Source organism: Ceratotherium simum, chromosome X, assembly GCF_057802395.1.
Source record: "Ceratotherium simum simum isolate JZ-2026a chromosome X, ASM5780239v1, whole genome shotgun sequence".
Classification (NCBI taxonomy): Eukaryota; Metazoa; Chordata; class Mammalia; order Perissodactyla; family Rhinocerotidae; genus Ceratotherium; species Ceratotherium simum.
In genome coordinates, this window is record NC_141940.1 from 85,528,101 (window position 1) to 85,547,843 (window position 19,743).

At 41.7% G+C, this 19,743-nt stretch overlaps 1 protein-coding gene across 6 annotated transcripts in view; it reads right to left on the minus strand.

Moving 5' to 3' along the window:
• Positions 1–279: 279 nt before the first annotated feature.
• Positions 280–19,743, minus strand: part of PHF8 (PHD finger protein 8) — a 99,544-nt gene continuing 80,080 nt past the window's right edge. For 5 of the 6 annotated variants that reach the window (XM_087427747.1, XM_004443212.3, XM_087427748.1 and 2 more), the window contains 3 exons: positions 6,541–6,650; positions 2,500–2,836; positions 333–1,564 (listed from right to left, as the gene is read on the minus strand). In XM_087427747.1, coding sequence (XP_087283873.1) covers positions 1,476–1,564; positions 2,500–2,836; positions 6,541–6,650 — 536 coding nt within the window. In that variant the 3' untranslated portion in view covers positions 333–1,475. Of the gene's footprint in view, positions 1,565–2,499; positions 2,837–6,540; positions 6,651–19,743 lie in introns of all 6 variants that reach the window. The other variant, XM_087427751.1, reaches the window with a different exon arrangement.

Genomic DNA, 19,743 nt, shown 5'->3' on the forward strand with positions numbered 1-19,743 from the left:
CATATTCCCTGTGGCCTGCATGGTAGCTGTTAAGTTCCCCAGAAGCACTGGGCAAACTGGGGTCAGGCTGGGGTTAGGGGGTAGAGGGCAAGGATGCACTCCACTCGGGCAGTGCCAAAATGGAAGGAGGGGGGCATTCTCCATCCAGTCCAGGTTGCCAAGGAGGCAAGAAAGGCAGAGGTGGAGGGAGCTAGGGAAGGGGGAGGGAATGGGGTGGGCACTGTCTGGATGATAGAGACATCCATAGAAGACAGGGAGGGGAGATCAGATGATCTCTCCTTTACAGATGGGAGTCTCCTCTCCTAGGCTCAGGCTCCCAAGTGTCCCATCTGCACTCTGCTTGAACAATGACCTGATGTCTGGGAATGCAAAGGCCCAGGAGTGAAGATGTGAGTTCTGAGGTCTTCTTCAGGCCAAGACCTCAGGTCAGGAAAGAAGCAGGGAGGCTCCTGATGGAGAACCCAGGGGTGAGCTGTCCTGCCACATCCTCTCCGGAAGGTCCAGGCTGTGCTCTGTGGTACAGGTGAAGGAAGCAGGCCGTAGGGCCAGGGTTATCTCCTTTAGTGGCAGGTGCTTTCAGGCTTCTGGGAGATGGTTTTTCACCTGCTGGGGCCCAGCCATAGCCACGTGGATAATGTTCTGCAGGACTTCAAAATCCGGGCAAATCCCTGGAGCTCACCCTGGGACAGGGGGCCTCATCTGTAGCCACCCAAAAGTAGCTTCCTCCAGTGGGCTACAAAATCATGGTCAAAGGCTTGGGCGTCGGTCCTCTCCCCACCTTGAGAAGTGACAGGAATCTCTCTTCTTCCCAAGGATGAGTGAAATCAGCCCATGGCCTTTCTAGGCCATCTCTGGAAATGGCCCACAGTGGGGCAGTAAGGAGACTCTGGGCCCTCCTCTTTATTTCCATGAAGCATTTGGCAAGAGGGGGCAAAGGCCAGACCCTTCTCCCAGAAACGAGTCTGGAGTGGGACACGTCCACTGGGCTGGGGGGAGGAAGGGGAAGGAAGAATGGGCAGACGTGGGAAGGCTTCTGGAGACAGGGCTGGAACTACAGAAAGTGTTGAGCCATGGGCCTCCTGCTTCATGATCAGGGAAGTACCAAGGGGGCCAGGTTCTTCTCACGCCTCTCCTCATCCTGCCTTTCCAGCTCTAGGTAGGGATGAGAGTAAAGGGCAGACAAGGCCAGTGAAAGAGGAATGGGTTGGAGCAGCAGAAAAGAGGGTTTTAGTCAGCTTGAAACCTCTCCCATTTACCTGCTACTCAGAGGTATGGAGAAGGAAGGCAGGATGCTCTAGTGGAATTGGGGAAGGGAGTTGGGGGAGTTGGTGAAGGGGCCCGTGGGGGAGTCCGTGCCTTTGGTCAGTTCCAAGAAAGCAGGACAATGCGCCTCAGCACCTTGTCTGGGGCCGATAGGATCCAGGAGCGCCCCGAGAGTTGGGGGTAAAGGGGTAAAGGGCTGGACACAAGGGGGCTCACAGAAGTAGTTTGCCATTTCTGTGGATTTTCAGGATACGGCCGAGTCTCTGCTTTGCTGTGGCCAGGCCCTTTTTAGGACGCTTTCCTGTGGGGAAAGAGAGAGGTAAGCAAAAGCTATGGCAAGGGCTCTAGCAGCAACTCCAGCACCAACTGTCCTTGGGCCACCTCCCTCCTCTTTCCTCTACCTGCAAAGTCTCCCCCTCCTTATGCCTGGCTCCAGGCCCATCTTAGGCAAGAAGCCCTCCTTAACTACTTCCATCCAACACCACATGCCTTGGCTCTTCCTCCTGTGACCTCCAGCAGCAGCTACAAACTCCCTGGTTAGTCTGTCTGGTTTCTTTTTCCCATTGATTTCTTTGGTCTCAATCATTTTCCTTCCTAAATTCTGCAGGGAAGTGATTGTGCTTCCCTGTCCTCTTATCCTGCCCACCAGGACTGGAAAAGTGCTTGGTTAGTGATTACAGCTCAGTGCCCCTGAAGTTGTCATCCTCAGGGCCTTGTTTCATTAGAAAACCCCAACCTCATCACCCCAGTGCCACACCAACCTCACCACCCTTGAGCAGTATACTCTAGGGACTGGGCTTTGAGGGCCAACGAGAGGAAAAGGACTTGAGTCCTCCCCTCTTGCCTCTTCCTCTCTTCCCACATCAAATCACCTCCTATGTTCCATGTGACCTCCTCCATTTTTGATAATTTATCCCCTCCCTCTCCACTCCCTCTGCTAGACCCCCAGCCTCTCTTCACTGTAGCCTGGGCCTGTGTATGCTCCTCCTCCCTAGACTTCCCACCTTCAGCATACCCTCCACTCTGGCCAGCAGAAGGATCTTTCTAAACCCACATCTGAGCTTGTCTCTACTTAACACCAGTTAATGTCTCTTCATGGCCTATGAGATTAAGTCCAAGCACCTTAGGTTGGCCATCACTATCCCTCCCAGGTGTTCTTATCTACCAGAGTGCTTCAAGTTTAGAGCGAGTGGCCCTAAGATCCTTCTCAGTTTTACAACCATATGGCAGTTGTACCTTGCCCTGCTTGATTGCTCTGGGAGCCAAGTGAAGGGCGCCGCTGGGTCAAGAAGACACCAGGGGCCATGGGTGTGGTGCTGCGGTTTGCCTGGGCCATGCCAAAGGCGTTGGGACGAGCAGTATACTCGTGGTCAGCAAGACTTCCTGAGAGGGTCTCTTGTTTAGGCTCAGGAGGAGGCAGGGGGGAGGAGGAGGCCAGAAGCTGGGGTGTAGTGCCCAGTGTTGAGGCTGGTGCTGCCATGCTGAGATTGGACTCTTGAGGGCGAGGCTGTTCTACCTCCTTCAACAAAGCCTTCTTCTTGATATATTTCTTCTTTTGGGCCTTCTGCAGCTCCTGAAACACAAGCCAAGTGGGAGGGGAGAATTCAGGAGCAGAGAAAAGAGAATTTCCCAGATAGGAAACTAGACGATGATCAATGTGATTCTGCAACCCGCCCCGACCCCAAGTCTAGCCTGGATGTATGTACACACAATACAGGCCTTTCAGTACCTGAAGTCACCTCTTTGGTACCATCCATCCTTAAGTTATCACTGCCACTAATCAGTACAGTGGCAACAGAAGGATAAATGAGTTCAGAGACTTGGGTTTTGGTCCTAGCACTGCCACTTATGAGGTGGACCATGGACACTTCTAATAATAATAGCTAAATTTATGCCAGCAGCTGAGGCACTTTATATACTTTATCTCATTTAATCCTCAGGGCAGCCTGAGAAGGAAAATCCTTCTGTTTACAGATCAGAAAACTGAGGTGCAGGGATATTAAGTAACTTGAGCCCAAAGCCTCACAGTTGAGGAATTGTTGGGTCCAGGATTCAACCAGATCTATCTGAACACCCACCCTGCAAACTTCTCAAAATGGGACATCTGAGAGTGAAAGAGTAGAAGCTTTGGAATGAGATAAACTTGAGTTCAAATCTAGGCTTGTGTTCCCTAGGTAGGATAACCTTGGTTAAGTTACTAACCTTTCTGAATCTCAATTGCTTCATCTGTAAAATGGGCAAAATATTATCTGTTTTTCAGGGTTGTTGGAAAGATTAAATAATGGTGTAAAAACACATAGCACATAGTTGGTACTCAACAAGTGGTAAACTATTATTCTATCTTCATCTCTTACAGTGGTTTCTCTTTCTCATGCTGGTCTTTTTCTTTTAATAGAGGACTTGACAATCCTCCAGGTCACTGGGTCTTAAAGCCTCAATTTTGGATGGAAGGAATGAATAAAGAGTGTGTCACTTCTCCCAGTATCTTGGATTTCCATCCATCCATTGCTCTGTGAATCTACTATCCACTGTGTAGTGGGTACCTGTATAGTGGGCACCTGGAGCCCTGAGAACCTGGAAAGGTGGTGCTGAGAGCATGTGAAAGACTTCACCTTCTGAAATACTACACAGCCACACAGACCAACTCAGTGATTACATTTCTTTGCCTTCCCTTGGCAACACGGGCCTACTCCTGACTTCGGAGGATCTGACAGGCTGTGGCTACCATAGGAATTTCTGGGGGACAAGAATAATAATATTAGTAATACATGCCAGGCACTGTTCTATAATTGAACTCATTTAATACTCATAAGAAGTATGAGATGTAAGAATTATAATCCCATTTTTAGGAGAAGAAACTGTGGCACAGAGTGGTTAAGTCGTTTTCCCAAGGTTACAGGACCAATAAGTGGCCAAGCTGGGATTCAGACAAGCCATCTGGCTTCAGAATCTCTTTTCTCAGCCACACTGCTATTCCACCCATACCAGAAACTGCATTTCTGTCCCCATTTCTCTCATCCAAATCTAGAAATTCTCTCTTCACACCTAGATCATATGGCCTAAATTTTTCTACCTTTGTTGCCAATCTCCTTCTCATATAATTCATCCAGATTCCTCCACAGAAGACTGTCTTATGACAGGGCCACTTTCACCTTGCCAATTCCCTTGCTCAAAAAGCTGTTAGCAGGTCCCCACCCAAGTGCAAACTCCCTGGCCTGACATTCATGGTCTTCCACAGTCTGGCCACTTACACTTAGCCAACTCAAAATGATAATGATGAAAAGCTAACATGTTTATAGTACTTACTCTGTGGCAAGTGTCATTCTCAGAGCTTTTACATATATTACCTCATCTCATCCTCAAAGTCTATGAGGAAACCGAGGCACAGAGAAATTAAGTAACTTACTCAAGTGGTAGAGTGAGGATTCGAACTCAGGCAGGCTGGCTCCAGAATCCATTTTTTAACCTCTATTTATCTCATCCCAACATGAAGCCTCCAATCCAGAAAGATTTGCTCATTCATATATTCATTCACACACCCAACACTGACAAAACACATACTTAGCATAGTGGAGATACAAAGTTAAATTAGATATAGCCCCACCTTTGAGGCACTTATAGCTTAATAAGGGACACAGAGAAGTACACTTATGATTATAAGTACCATGAGAGAATGCCATGGAAGCACAGGAGGCCACTGAAATAAACTGGTGGTAAATGGTGTGAAGGGGTGTTAGGTAAGGCATCAGAGCGGGCCTGATTCCCAATGGGCAGACAGAACAGCTTGTACAAAGGCACAGAGGCACGAGACAGTCTGATACACTGAGTGAACTACAAGTACCATAGCGCAATAATATGGCGGGTGTAAAGGGCATGCATTAGGGGCTGACAGGAGGTCAGGGAGGAGAGGTGATCAGAGACTAAATCAAGAGTGCCTTGTGGGCTGTACCAAGGAGTTGCCCTCTCCTGGAATATCTCCCTGTCCCCTCTAAAAGCTTAGCCTGCAAAACCCCTCCCCAATTTCAAAACCTCTTCTTTGAGGTCATCCCTGATCAACCCAAACAGAAGTGAGCTCCTTAGAAGGCACTAAGAGTAGTTTTCACAACTTCAATTAATTTTTCTGTTTATTTAAAGCAGTAGAATCCTTTTTCTTCAAATTACATCTTACATGGCACTAGGATATATATAACAGGGAGAAGTTCTGGTCAAAGGGCCACCTGGCCTGCTTGGTCTCTACTGGCTTCCAACAATAGCCTCTGAGACATTTCTAAGCAACACCAGAGCTCCATAGAACATCAAATATTAAAAACATCATTCTATTAAATTTTATTTAAATAGGATGTAATTACTGAATTATATAAACATTTAACTATTTCGTTTTATTTAATAGCAAATAATATGAAATTCAAAGTTAGATGATATGAGTTTAAATCTTGTCTCTTCCATTTACTGGCTGTATTATCCTGGACTAGTCACTTAAAGAGAGCCTCATTTTCTTGACCTGTAAAATGATAAAATATCACCCATTGAACAGGGCTATTGGGCAGATTACATGAGACATTGTACATTGAAGTACCTAACATAAAGCAGATACTCAATAAACGCTCTAAGCTATAGGATGTGGCATAAACAGCTAAGGGGATGTTGATAAGGAAAGAAATAGAAGATTCACCTCCAAGTGCTCCCAGGGTTGCTAACCACATTACACACATTAAAGAATTTTGCAAACTGTAACATGCTAGGTCAACTTGATTCTAGTGAAGTGACCCTTTAGGACAAAAATTAGTAGTGAAGTTTTCTTGGGAAGCAGGGGGTGAAGATCAAGGCAATAGTATTTAGTATAGAGGATAAGAAAAGCCTCTCCCCAAAAAACCAAATTCTGATACTGGTGGGTGGCTGAGAAATTGAGTGTACTCAACTGAGTCACCTCTTCAGGGCTTCATCTGAAGGCAAATGCTCTCACCGAAGGACAGACCTGGTCCTTCCCATCTGAGAGGTTTGTATACACCCAGAAAGGCAAGTGATATCAGCAAGGGCTTTTCTCTGGCCCCCTATTTTCTTTCACCCTAAATCATGTCAACTGTGTGACCTGGGAAGTAGCTTGTCACTGAGTTGGGATGTGAAGGATATAGGGAGAGGGCTGGGATACTGCCATTGATAAAGATCACTCCCCAGTGAAACAACAGTTGGCTTCTATTAGCCTGAAGATCTGAGTTTTGAGGCTCTAAGCCAAACTGGGATCAGTAGCAGAGCCATTGCCTAGGTGTCATCACCTACCTGCTGGGCCAGCTTTGCAGCTGCTGCTGCCAAGCCAGTCTCAATGGAAGCTACCCGGGTCCCCTCACGCACAGGACGGTCCTGCTTTGGTAGAGTTGGGGTCACACGGGCTGCAGAGGAAACAGGATGAAGACATTATCTGAATGCCAAACATATTCCCTACCTCTGAGCCCCCTCAAAGGTGGTCTCATTGGTCTTCCCGCTTCTAGCTTTTTCACAAAGCCAGATTTTGCTTCCTGTCAGGTAAAAAGCTAATTCACAAATGTCCAAAGTACACAAAACACACACTGATTAAAAGATAAAAGTTAACTTCTCTGAATTGGCATTTAAGGTTGTCCATGTTCTGCTCTTGGCCTACCTACCTCCCAGCCTTATTTCCACACCCATATTCTCAGCTTATCCAGACAGAATGGCTTCCTTATTACACCCCCAGAATATGTGCAGCTCATCTTCTCTCCCTGTCCCTTCATCCTCACCACCTACACTGCCTGGAGTACCTTCTTCCCTTTTGTCCATCTCTTTAAAACCTGTCCATCATTCAAAAGTAAGCTGAAATCAACCTTCTATGCGAAACCTCTGGGACCTCTCTGGCTCACATTGACCTCTCCCTCTCCTGAACTTATGATATGTACAAGTCACTTGATACATAACACATACCATCTTGTCTCATTCCCTAATGTTGATGTGTATTATTCTGTCTACCAACCAGGCTATGAGCTCCTGAAGAAGATCGTCTTCTTGTATAACCCTTTTATAATGCCTTAACAATCTTGAATCAAAAAATAGTTACTGGGGCCGGCCCCATGGTATAGCGGTTAAGTGCGCATGCTCCGCTGCTGGGGGCCCAGGTTCAGATCCCAGGCACGCGCCGACGCACCGCTTGTCAGGCCATGCTGTGGCGGCATCCCACATAAAGTGGAGGAAGATAGGCACGCGTTTTAGCTCAGGGCCAGTCTTCCTCAGCAAAAAGAGGAGGATTGGCATGGATGTTAGCTCAGGGCTGATCTTCCTCACAAAAAAAACCAATAGTTACTCATCCCACATTTTACATAGGAAGTGTATTTCAGGATAACCAAACAGTCCTGGATGATGAGGGAAAGCTCTGCTTTACAGAAGAATGCCAGCTAATAAATGTAGAAGGAATGACAGAAGTAGAAAATCACAGATCTGCAAGCCCTAATGAAACAACTGATTCCAGGGAATTGGATATTCACACAGTACCAAAGTATTACCTCACAGATTACTTGCTAGTCTCAAGAAGAAAAAATTAACTTTACAATGGTGAGATCAGGAGATCACCCCCTTAACTGAGTATTAACCTTATGTCACTAACAATGAGACAGCCGACTTCATGCGCCTCCTGATCCAACGCAATAGGAAATTCACAGCGTCACTTGGGAAGTAGTTTTGCCAAAGATGTAAAATCAAGTAAGTGGTTCATATTACTTCCAGTTTTTAGGAAACACAGAGATAAAAGAACAAGTTAAATGACACCGTGAGAAAACAATCAGACATTCTACAAGATAACTAGCCTGGTTTCATTAAAAAGACAATGTCACAAACACTGCATGATTTCACTCATATGTGGAAGATAAACTAACACATGGACAGAGAACAGTTTGGTGGTTACCAGGGGAAAGCGGGGTTGGGGAGTGGGCACAAGGGGTGAACGGACTCATCTATATGGTGACTAACAAACAATAATGTACAACTAAAAGTTCACAATGTTATATTATGACATGAATAAAAAATAAAAAGAAAACAATGTCACAAGGAAGCAAACAAACAAATCTATAAAGGTAAGATTGCTACAGGACAATTATACTAGTTTTTACAACAAATCAATAGCAAAAACCAAAAAAGGGAGCACTCCTTCAGATTAAGAGACACTCAAAAGGCATGACAGCCTAATGCCATATGGACCCTGTTTAGATTCTGATTTAAACAAATCCACTGCAAAAATACCTTTTTTTGGTTAGACAATTGAGGAAATTTGATTATGGACTTAGTATTAGATAACATCAAGCAATTATCAAATTATTACTAATTTTGTTATAACAAGATTGTGGTTATGTGAGAAAATGCCCATAATTTTTAGAGATGCATACTGAAGTACATGTGGAAGGAGTGATGCAATATCTGGAATTTGCTTTAAAGCACAGACAATTTTGAAAAGAAGATAGTCACAGACGAAACAAATATGACAAAATCTTGGTAAATGTTGATTCTCAGTGGTGTGTGTATGGGAATTCATTGCCCTATTCTCTCTATTTTCAATAACAGAAAAAAGTCAATGTCACAGAAAAAAAAGAGGTGGTGGTGATACTGATCTAGATTTAAAGATTCCTTGGTTGGTTAGCTATTGTTATTATTATAAAGGAGACTTTCCGTATAAGCAGTATGCAGATTCTAGAACAGACAATTCAGGATGCTGAAGTCCTTTCTTTAAAGGTGATATTTGTTTAAAAAATGATCGGAAGTAAATCTAGCAAAAATGTTAATGCACAATTTTTGGTCATGGACTCTTAGATATATTTCATATTTCCTCTATAGTTTTGTATGCGTGGTGGTCCTAAATTCTTTGACACTTTTCCTTTTGATAGGTGGGGTCTATGTTCCCTCACATTGAATCTGAACAGGCTCATCTGCAGCCTATAGAATGTGGTGGAAGTGACACTGCATGACTTCTGAGGCTAGGTCAGAAAAGGCAATTTCAGTTTCCACATTGCTTACGGGAACACTTACACTTAGAGAGCCCTGAGCAGCTATGTAAGAAGTTTGATTTCTTTGAGGCCACCAGACAGTGAGGAAGCTAGTCACGTAGAAAGGCCACATGTTAGCACTCTGCTTGGCACTTCTAATCTTTTAGTCCTCCCAGCCCGGGCACCAGGCATGTGAGTTAATGAGACGTCAAATTATTCAAACTCTTGGCCATCAAGCGAACCCCAGCCTTCACATTTTCCCAGCTGAGGCCCCAGATATCATGGAGTAGAGATAAGCTGTCTTCACTGTGCCCTTCCCAAATTCCTCACTTCATAATAAATGATCAAGTTGTTGTTTTAAGCTGAAAAAAAAAAACCCTCCTCGATTGGACCTGGGTTTTGGAAAAAAACACTATAAAAGACATTTTGGGGGGACAGTTGAGAAAATCTGGTAATGGACTGGGTATTAGAAGATCTTAGGGAATTATTAAGTGTTAAGTATAATAAAGGTATGTGTTTGCATAGCAGGTTGTCCTTATTCTTAGGAGATACAGAAGTATTAAGGGGTAAAATATAAATGTTATGACAGCTGCACATTACTTTGAAGTGGCTCAACAAAAACTATAGATAGACAGATATAGATAAATGGATGAAGCAAATACAGCAAAGTATTACAATGATAGGATCTAGACATTGAGAATATGGGTGTTAGTGTACTATCTTTCTACATTTATGTATGTCTGAAAATTGTCATAATAAACAATTTTAAATAATGAATGAGACTAAGATATTAGAATAACCAGGATGAAATGTATAGTTCTTGAATAGATCCTGGTTTGAATAAGCAAATTATAAAAGATATTTTTGGTACAGTTGGGGGTAATTTGACTAAGGATTTGGTATTAAATGATATTAGGAAATAAATGGTACTTTACTTAGGTGTCATATAATGGTACTCTGGTTATGGAAGAAAATGTTATTTTCATAGACGTGCATACTGAACTATTTAGTATGTCATGATGGATGACATCAGCAAAAATGGCAAAGTTAAGGGCCTCCAAAAATTTACTCCTGAATTAAAATAATGAAAAATCAGGCAAAAACTGTCAGAATAAACTTTTTCAGAACTCTGGAAATTAACCAAAAAGGCTTACAGCAACCTAGAGAGCATTTATTTAAGAAAAAGAGCTGAATCTCAGTAACAGCAGTGAGCTGTGTGGTATTTTAACTTGCCCTAGACCCATCCCCCTCTCCCCAACTTAGCAGGAGCCTTGAAAAATAACAGCCCACATTGCCAGTCATGTAGGGAGTGGAAAGGAGCTAGAGCTTTCTTTCAAAGCCTAGAGAATCTAAAAGCTTCTCCCCATGGGGATTTATCAAAAATATTTAAAGGTAAGTGCTTAATGTCATAGCTGCTTAAGGTGATGGACAACAGTTGTGGCAAACAATAGACTACCCAAAAACATGAAAGGAAAAGCTAAGGAATGAGATATCCATTGGGGATTAGAAAAGCTCTTACATATTTCTAGGACTCTAGAAGGCCACATAGATGCAGAGGGGCTGTGTGCATGATCAGTAAAGATTTCAGAAAGCCCTAAGCACTCAAGAATTGGAAGTCCTAGCTAGAGCAATTAGGTAAAAAAAAGAAATAAAGGTGATCCAAATTGGAAAGGAAGAAGTAAAACTGTCACTATTTGAGGGGGCCTGATTTTATATGTAGAAAATCCTAAAGAATCCACCAAAAAACTACTAGAAAAAATAAACAAATACAGTAAAGTGGCAGAGTAAAAAATCAACATAAAAAATCAGTTGCATTTCTATACACTAATAACGAACTAGCAGAAAGAGAAATCAAGAACACAATCCATTTACAATCACAACAAAAAGAACAAAATACCTAGGAATAAATTTAACCAAAGAGGTGAAAGATGTGTAGGCTGAAAACTATAAGATATTATTGCAAGAAATTGAAGAAGACACAAAGAAATAGAAAGATATTCCATGCTCATGGATTGGAAAAATAACATAGTTAAAATTTCCATATTACCTATGGACATCTTATGTCCATGTAGATTCAATGCAATCCTTATCAGAAACCCAATGACATTTTTCACAGAAAGAAAACAAAGAATCCTAAAATTTATATGGAACAACAAAAGACTCCAAATAGCCAAAGCAATCCTGAGAAAAAAGAACAAAGGGGGAAGCATCACATTCCCTGATTTCAAAGTATACTACAACACTATAGTAAACAAAACAGCATGGTATCAGCAGAAAAAGAGATGCACAGTTCAATGGAACAGAACCAAGGGCCCAGAAATAAACCCACCCACATTTACGACAGCTAATTTTCGAAAAGGAGCCAAGAACATACAATGGAGAAAGGAAAGTCTCTTCAATAAATGGTGTTGGGAAAACTGGACAGTCACATCCAAAAGAATGAAAGTAGACCACTTTCTTACACCATACACAAAAATTAACTCAAAATGGAATAAAGACTTGAATGTAAGACCTGAAACCATAAAACTCCTAGAAGAAAACATAGGGAGTACACTCTTTGACATTGATCTTAGCAGTATCTTTTTGGGTATGTCACCTCAGTCAAGGGAAAAAAAAAAAACAAATGGGACTACATCAAACTAAAAAGCTTCTGCACAGCAAAGGAAACCATCAACAAAACGAAAAGACAAACCACCCACTGGCAGAAGATATTTGCAAATCATATATCTGATAAAGGGTTACACTAAAAACTATAATATACAAAGAACTAATAAAACTCAACAACCAAGAAACCCAATTACAAAATGGGCAGAGGATCTGAACAGACATTTTTCCAAAGAAGATATACAGATGGCCAACAGGCACATGAAAAGATGTTCAACGTCACTAATTATTAGGGAAATGCTAATCAAAACCACAATGAGATATTCACCTGATACCCAACAGAATGGCTATTATTAAAAGGACAAGAAATAACAAGTGTTAGAGAGGATGTGGAGAAAAGGGAACACTCATACACTGCTGCTGGGAATGTGAATTGGTGCAGCCACTACAGAAAACAGTATGGAGACTTCTCAAAAAATTAAGAATAGAACTACCACATGACCCAGCTATTCCACTTCTGGGTATTTACCCAAAGAACATGAAAACACTAATTTGAAAAGATATATGCACTCCTAAGTTCACTGCAGCATTATATGCAATAGCCAAGACTTCGAAACAACCTAAGTGTCCACTGACGGATGAATGGATAAAGAAGTTGTGGTATATATATACAATGTAATACTACTCAGCCATAAAAAATGATGAAATCTTGCCATTTGTGACATGGATGGACCTGAGAGTATCATGCTAAGTGAAATAAGTCAGATGGAGTAAGGCAAATACTGTACGATTTTACTCATATGTGGAAGATAAAAAAAACAACAACGAACGAACACAGAGATACAGAGAACAGACTGGTGGTTACTAGAGGGGAAGAGGGATATGGGGAGGATGAAAGGCATAAAGCAGGACATTTATATGGTGATGGACGGAAACTAGACTTTTGGTGGTGAACACGATGCAGTCTCTATAGAAGTCAAAATATAATGATGTACACCTGACATTTCTATAATGTTATAAACCAGTGTTACCTCAATTAAAAAAAAAAAACTACCAGAGGAGGTGATGTCAGCAACATGGCAGAGTGAGCTGTTCCCTTTGTCTCTCCCCCTTCGAACTACAACTAAAAGGACATTCATTGATCAGCAGAGGATACCCACATAGCACATCAGGACACCTGAGAGACCCGAGCAGCGATACATCTGAAGGTGGATGGACTACCCTCCAAGGAGGTGATGGAGATAGGTGAGCACACTCTGGACCCCAGGCAGCCCAGGACACGCATGCAGCTACTTTCCCAGCTGGAGCGATCATAGCATCGCTGTGGCCCCGAAGGCGGAAGGCGTGTCTCGGCGGGACTGTGGGGGCAGGCGGCAGTAGTCCGGAAGCCCCGTGTGATCACTCTCTCGTCTGGTGGGAGAAACCACAATCTCACTGCAGTACCAGGGGGTGGCTTTGGCTCGGTCCCAGGGGGGAGGCCCCACCCACCAAGCACAATGGCTGGTGTCACCTGGGAGCAGAGGGTGGCTGAGATCCCAGTCTGGGTGAACAAGCTTCTAGCTGCCATGAATGCCCATAGTACCGCTGAGGCCCTGAAGCGGGGAAGCATGTCTCGGTGGGACTGTGGGAGCAGGTGGCAGTAGCCCTAAGCCCCCATGTGATCACTGTCGCCTGGTGGGAGAATTGACAATCTCACCCAGTCCCAGGGAGTGGCTTTGGCTCGGTCCCAGAGTGAAGGCCCCGCCCACCAAGCACATGGCTGGTGTGACCTAGGAACAGAGGGCGGCTGAGCTCCGAGTCCAGACAAACAAGCTCCTGGCTGCCGTGAACACCCATAATACTGCTGTGGCCCAAGGTGAGAGCACAACTCTGTGGGTCTGCGGGAGCAGGCGGCAGTAGCTCTGAGCCCCTATGAGATCACTCTCTCGACCGGTGGGAGAATCCACAATCCCACCGGGGTCCCAGGGAGTGGTTTTGGCTCAGTCCCAGAGGGGAGGTCCCACCCACCAAGCACAATGGCTGGTGCGAACTAGGAGAAGTCGGCAGCAGAAACCAAACGAGCTTGCGGCTGCCATGAATGCCCACAGTACCGCTGCAGCCCTGAAGGAGGGAGCACAACTCAGCGGGACTGTGGGAGAGGGCAGCAGCAGCCCTGAGCCCCCCGTGTGACTACTTTCCCACTTGGTGGGAGACCCCACAGTGCCGCTGCGATCCCAAGGAGTGGCCCAGGCTCGGACAGGCACAGCTGACAGGGATTGCAGCAGTGGGCTCAGATTACACACCTACTTCCCTCCCCCAAATGGCAGCAGATGGAACCTGCATCCAGAAACTATCACTATGCGCTGGCACAAATCCACTCCATCAAATGGTATAAAGAAATATATTAATACTCCATACCAGAAGGAAAAAGATAAACACCCAGAAATCAATCCTGAAGGCATGGAAATCTACAATCTAAATGACAAAGCATTCAAGACAGCTATCATAAGAAAACTCAACAAGCTACAAGAGAATTCTGAAAGAGAATTCAATGAAATCAGGAACCAAATTACTGAACAGGGGGAACTCTTCACAAAAGAGACTGAATCTATAAAGAAAAACCAAACAGAATTTTTAGAGATGAAAAACAGAATGGATGAGATAAAGAAAAATCTGGAGTCCTTAAACAACAGACCTGACAACATGGAGGACAGAATTAGCCATCTAGAGGATAGGAATACAGAAATGCTTCAGATGGAGGAGGAGAGAGAACTTAGGCTAAAAAGAAATGAAGAAATTCTCTGAGAAATATCTGACTCAATTAGGAAATGCAACATAAGGTGCACAGGTATTCCAGAGGGAGAAGAGAGGGAAAAAGGAGCAGAGGGCTCGTTCAAAGAAATAATAACTGAGAACTTCTCAAACCTGGAGAAGGAGCTGGAATTCCATGTAAAAGAAGCCAACAGAACTACCAATTTCATCAATGTAAAAAGACTTTCTCCAAAGCATATATTAGTAAAGCTGGCAAAAGTCAATGACAAAGAAAAAATATTAAGGGCAGCAAGGCAGAAGAGAATAAACTACAAAGGAGGTTATTCAGGCTTTCAGCGGATTTTTCAGTGGAAACCTTACAGGCTAGGACAGAGTGGAATGATATATTGAAAATTTTGAAAGACAAAAACTTTCAGCCAAGAATAGAATATCCAGTGAAAATATCCTTCAGACATGATGGAGAAATAAAAACTTTCCCAGATAAACAAAAGCTGAGGGAGTTCATTGTCACAAGACACCACCTACAAGATTTGATCAGGAAGGCCCTCATACCTGAAAAAAAAGAAAGAAAGGGTTTATAAAGCCTTGACCAAGGGGATAAATGGTCAGACAAAATCAGAAAATTGCAACTCTCTATGAGAACAGATTAGCAAATACTTAATTATAACTCTAAAGATAAAGGGAGGGAAAACATCAAAAATAAATATTATCACTTTGTTTTAACCACAAATTCACAACACATAATGGAATAAGTTGTGACAACAACTTAGAAGGGGAAGAGGGAGGGGTAGAAACATGCTTAGAGTAAGGGAACAAGAGGTGATCAGGGAATGGACAATCTCATCTACGAGATCTTTTATACAAACCACACAGTAACGACTAAACAAAAAATCAGAAAAAAGACACAAACGATAAATGAAGAGAAAACAGAAAACCATCATAGAGAGCCACCAAACTAAATTAGCAGTCTGAAATACACTGGATGAGAAACAAAGGAAATAGATAACAACTGAAAAAAAGCAATAAAATGGCAGTATTAAGCCCTCATATATCAATAATCACTCTAAATGTACATGGATTGAATTCTCCAATCAAAAGACACGGAGTGGTTGGATGAATTAAAAAACAAGATCCAACAATTTGCTGCCTCCAGGAAACACATCTCAGCTCTAAAGACAAACACAGGCTTAGAGTGAAGGGATGGAAGATGATACTCCAAGCTAATGGCAAACAAAAGAAAGCAAGTGTTGCCATACTTACATCAGATGAAGTAGACTTCAAGATAAAACAGGTAATGAGAGAAAAAGAGGGGCAATATATAATGATAAAAGGGACACTCCATCAAGAAGACACATCACTTACAAATACATATGCACCCAACACAGGAGCACCAAAGTACATAAAGCAACCATTAACAAACCTTAAAGGAGATATTAACAACACAATAATAGTAGGAGATCTTAACACCCCACTTACATCAATGGATAGATCAGCCAGACAGAAAGTCAATAAGTGGACTTAAACGAAAAACTAGACCAGATAGACTTAATAAATATATAGAGAAGCACTCCATGCAAACACAGGAGATTACACATTCTTCTTAAGTGCACATGGAACATTCTCAAGAATAGACCATATGTTGGGAAACAAGGCAAGCCTCTATAAATTTAAGAAGATTGAAATTATAACAAGCATCTTTTCTGACCATGATGCTATGAAACTAGAAATCAACTACAAGAAAAAAACTAGGAAAGTGACAAAGATGTGGAGACTAAACAACATGCTACTGAAAAACCAAAGGATCATTGATGAAATTAGAGGAGAAGTCAAAGAATATCTGGCGACAAATGAAAATGAAAATACACCACACCAACTCATAAAGGATGCAGCAAAAGCAGTCCTGAGAGGGAAATTCATAGCAATACAGGCACACATTAACAAACAAGGAAAATTCCAAATAAGCAATCTTAAACTACACCTAACAGAATTAGAAAAGGAGGAACAAACAAAGTGCAAAGTCAGCAGGAGGGAAATAATAAAAATTAGAGTAGAAATAAATGAAATTGAAACCAAAAAAAAGAGTAGAAAGGATCAATGAAACAAAAAGCTGGTTCTTTGAGAAGATAAACAAAATTGACAAACCCTTAGCCAGACTCACCAAGAAAAAAAGAGAGAAGGCTCAAATAAATAAAATTAGAAGTGAAAGAGGAGAAATCACAGCAGATACCACAGAAATAGAAAGGATTATAAGAGAATACTATGAAAATCTATATGCCAACAAATTGGATAATCTAGAAGAAATAGATAAATTCTTAGACTGATACAATGTCCCAAAATTGAATCAAGAAGAAATAGAGAATCTTAATAGACCAATCACAAGTAAAGAGACTGAAACAGTAATCAAAAACCTCCCAAAAAACGAAAGTCCAGGACCAGATGGCTTCTCTGGAGAATTTTACCAAACATGCAAAGAAGATTTAATACCTATACTTCTCAAACTATTCCAAAAAATAGAGGAAGATGGAACACTTCCTAACACATTCTACGAGGCCAACATCACTCTGATGCCAAAGCCAGACAAGGTCAATACAAAGAAGGAAAATTACAGGCCAATATAGCTGATGAACAGAGATGCAAAAATCCTCAACAAAATATTGGCAAACTGAATACAGCAATACATTAAAAGAATCATACACTATGATCAAGTGGGATTGATACCAGGGACACAGGGATGGTTCAACATTCACAAATCAATCAATGTGATACACCACATTAACAAAACAAGGAATAAAAACCACATGATCATCTCAGTAGACGCAGAGAAAGCATTTGACAAGATCCAACATCCATTTATATAAAAATTCTCAACAAAATGGGTATAGAAGGAAAGTACCTCAACATAATAAAAGCCACATATGACAAACCCACAGTCAACGTCATACTCAATGGGGAAAAGCTGAAGGCCTTCCCTCTGAGAACAGGAACAAGACCAGGGTACCACTCTTGCCACTCTTATTCAACATAGTACTGGAGGATCTGGCCAGAGCAATTAGGCAAGAAAAAGGAATAAAAGGAATCCAAATAGGCAATGAAGAAGTGAAACTCTTGCTGTTTGCAGATGACATGATTTTATATATAGAAAACCCTAAAGAATACATTGGCAAACTATTAGAAATAATCAACAACTACAGCAAAGTTGCAGGGTACAAAATCAACTCATAAAATCAGTTTCATTCCTATATTCTAATAATGAACTAACAGAAAGATAACTCAAGAAGGCAATCCCATTTACAATCACAATAGAAAGAATAAAATATCTAGGAATAAATTTAACCAAGGAGGTGAAACACCTATACAATGAAAACTATAAGACATTATTGAAAGAAATAGATGATGACATAAAGAAATGGAAAGATATCCCATGCACATGGATTGGAAGAATAAAGATAGTTAAAATATCCATACTAACTAAAGCAATCTACAGATTCAATGCAATCCCGATCAGAATCCCAATGACATTCTTCACGGAAATAGAACAAAGAATCCTAAAATTCCTATGGGGCAAGAAAAGACCCCAAATAGCTAAAGCAATCCTGAGAAAAAAGAACAAAGCTGAAGGCATTACAATCCCTGACTTCAAAATATACTACAAAGCTATAATAATCAAAAGAGCATAGTAGTGGTACAAAAACATACAGATCAATGGAACAGAATTGAAAGTCCAGAAATAAAACCACACATACATGGACAGCTAATCTCAACGATGGGGCTTAGAACATATATTGAGAAAGGAAAGTCTCTTCAATAAATGGTGCTGGGAAACTGGACAGCCACATGCAAAAGAATGAAAGTAGACCATTAACTTTCGCCATACACAAAAATTAACTCAAAATGGATCAAAGGCTTGAAAGTAAGACCTGAAACTATAAAACTGCTAGAAGAAAATATAGGCAGAACACTCTTTGACATTGGTCTTAGAGGGATCCTTTTGAATTCCATGTCTACTCGGATAAAGGAAACAAAAGAAAAAATAAACAAGCGGGACTTCATCAGACTACATAGCTTCTGCAAGGCAAAGGAAACCAGGATCAAAATGAATAGACAACCCACCAGCTGGGAGAAAGTATTTGCAAATCATATATCCGACAAGGGGTTAACCCCCATAATATGAGAAGAACTCACACAACTGAACAACAAAAAAACAAATAACCCAATCAAAAAATGGGCAGAGGATATGAACAGACATTTTTCCAAGGAAGAAATACAGATGGCCAATAGGCATATGAAAAGACGTTCAACATCACTAATCATCAGGGAAATGCAAATCAAAACTACACTAAGATATCACCTCACACCCATTAGAATGGCTATAATCACCAAGACAAAAAACAACAAATGTTGGAGAGGATGTGGAGAAAAAGGAACCCACATTCACTGCTGGTGGGAATGCAAACTGCTGCAGCCTCTATGGAAAACAGTATGGAGAGTCCTCAAAAAATTAAAAATAGAAATACCTTATGATCAGCTATCCCACTTTTGGGTATTTATCCAAAGAACTTGAAATCAACAATCCAAAGAGGCTCTTGCACCCCTATGTTCATTCCAGCATTATTCACTATAGCCAAGAAGTGGAAGCAACCCAAGTGTCCATCGACAGATGATTGGATAAAGAAGATGTGGTATATATATATACAATGGAATACTACTCAGCCATAAAAAATGACAAAATTGTCCCATTTACACCAACATGGATGGACCTGGAGGGTATTATGTTAAGTGAAATAAGCCAGACAGAGAAAGACAAACACTGTAGGACTTCACTCATATGTGATACATAAACTAACACATGGACAGAGAGAACAGTTTGGTGGTTACCACGGGAAGGGAGTTGGGGGGTGGGCACAAGGGGTGAAGGGGCACATTTATATGGTGACTGACAAATAATAATGTACCACTGAAATCTCACAATGTTATAAACTATTATGACATAAATTTAAAAAATAATAGATATAAATAAAAAAAGATAATACCTGAAAAAAAACACTACCATAGTGACATTTACGTGTATGAATTTATGACAAAAATTAGCAGCTTGAACTTGGAGCCTCACAAATTTCAGTGTCCACAACTCTTACGTGTCCATCAG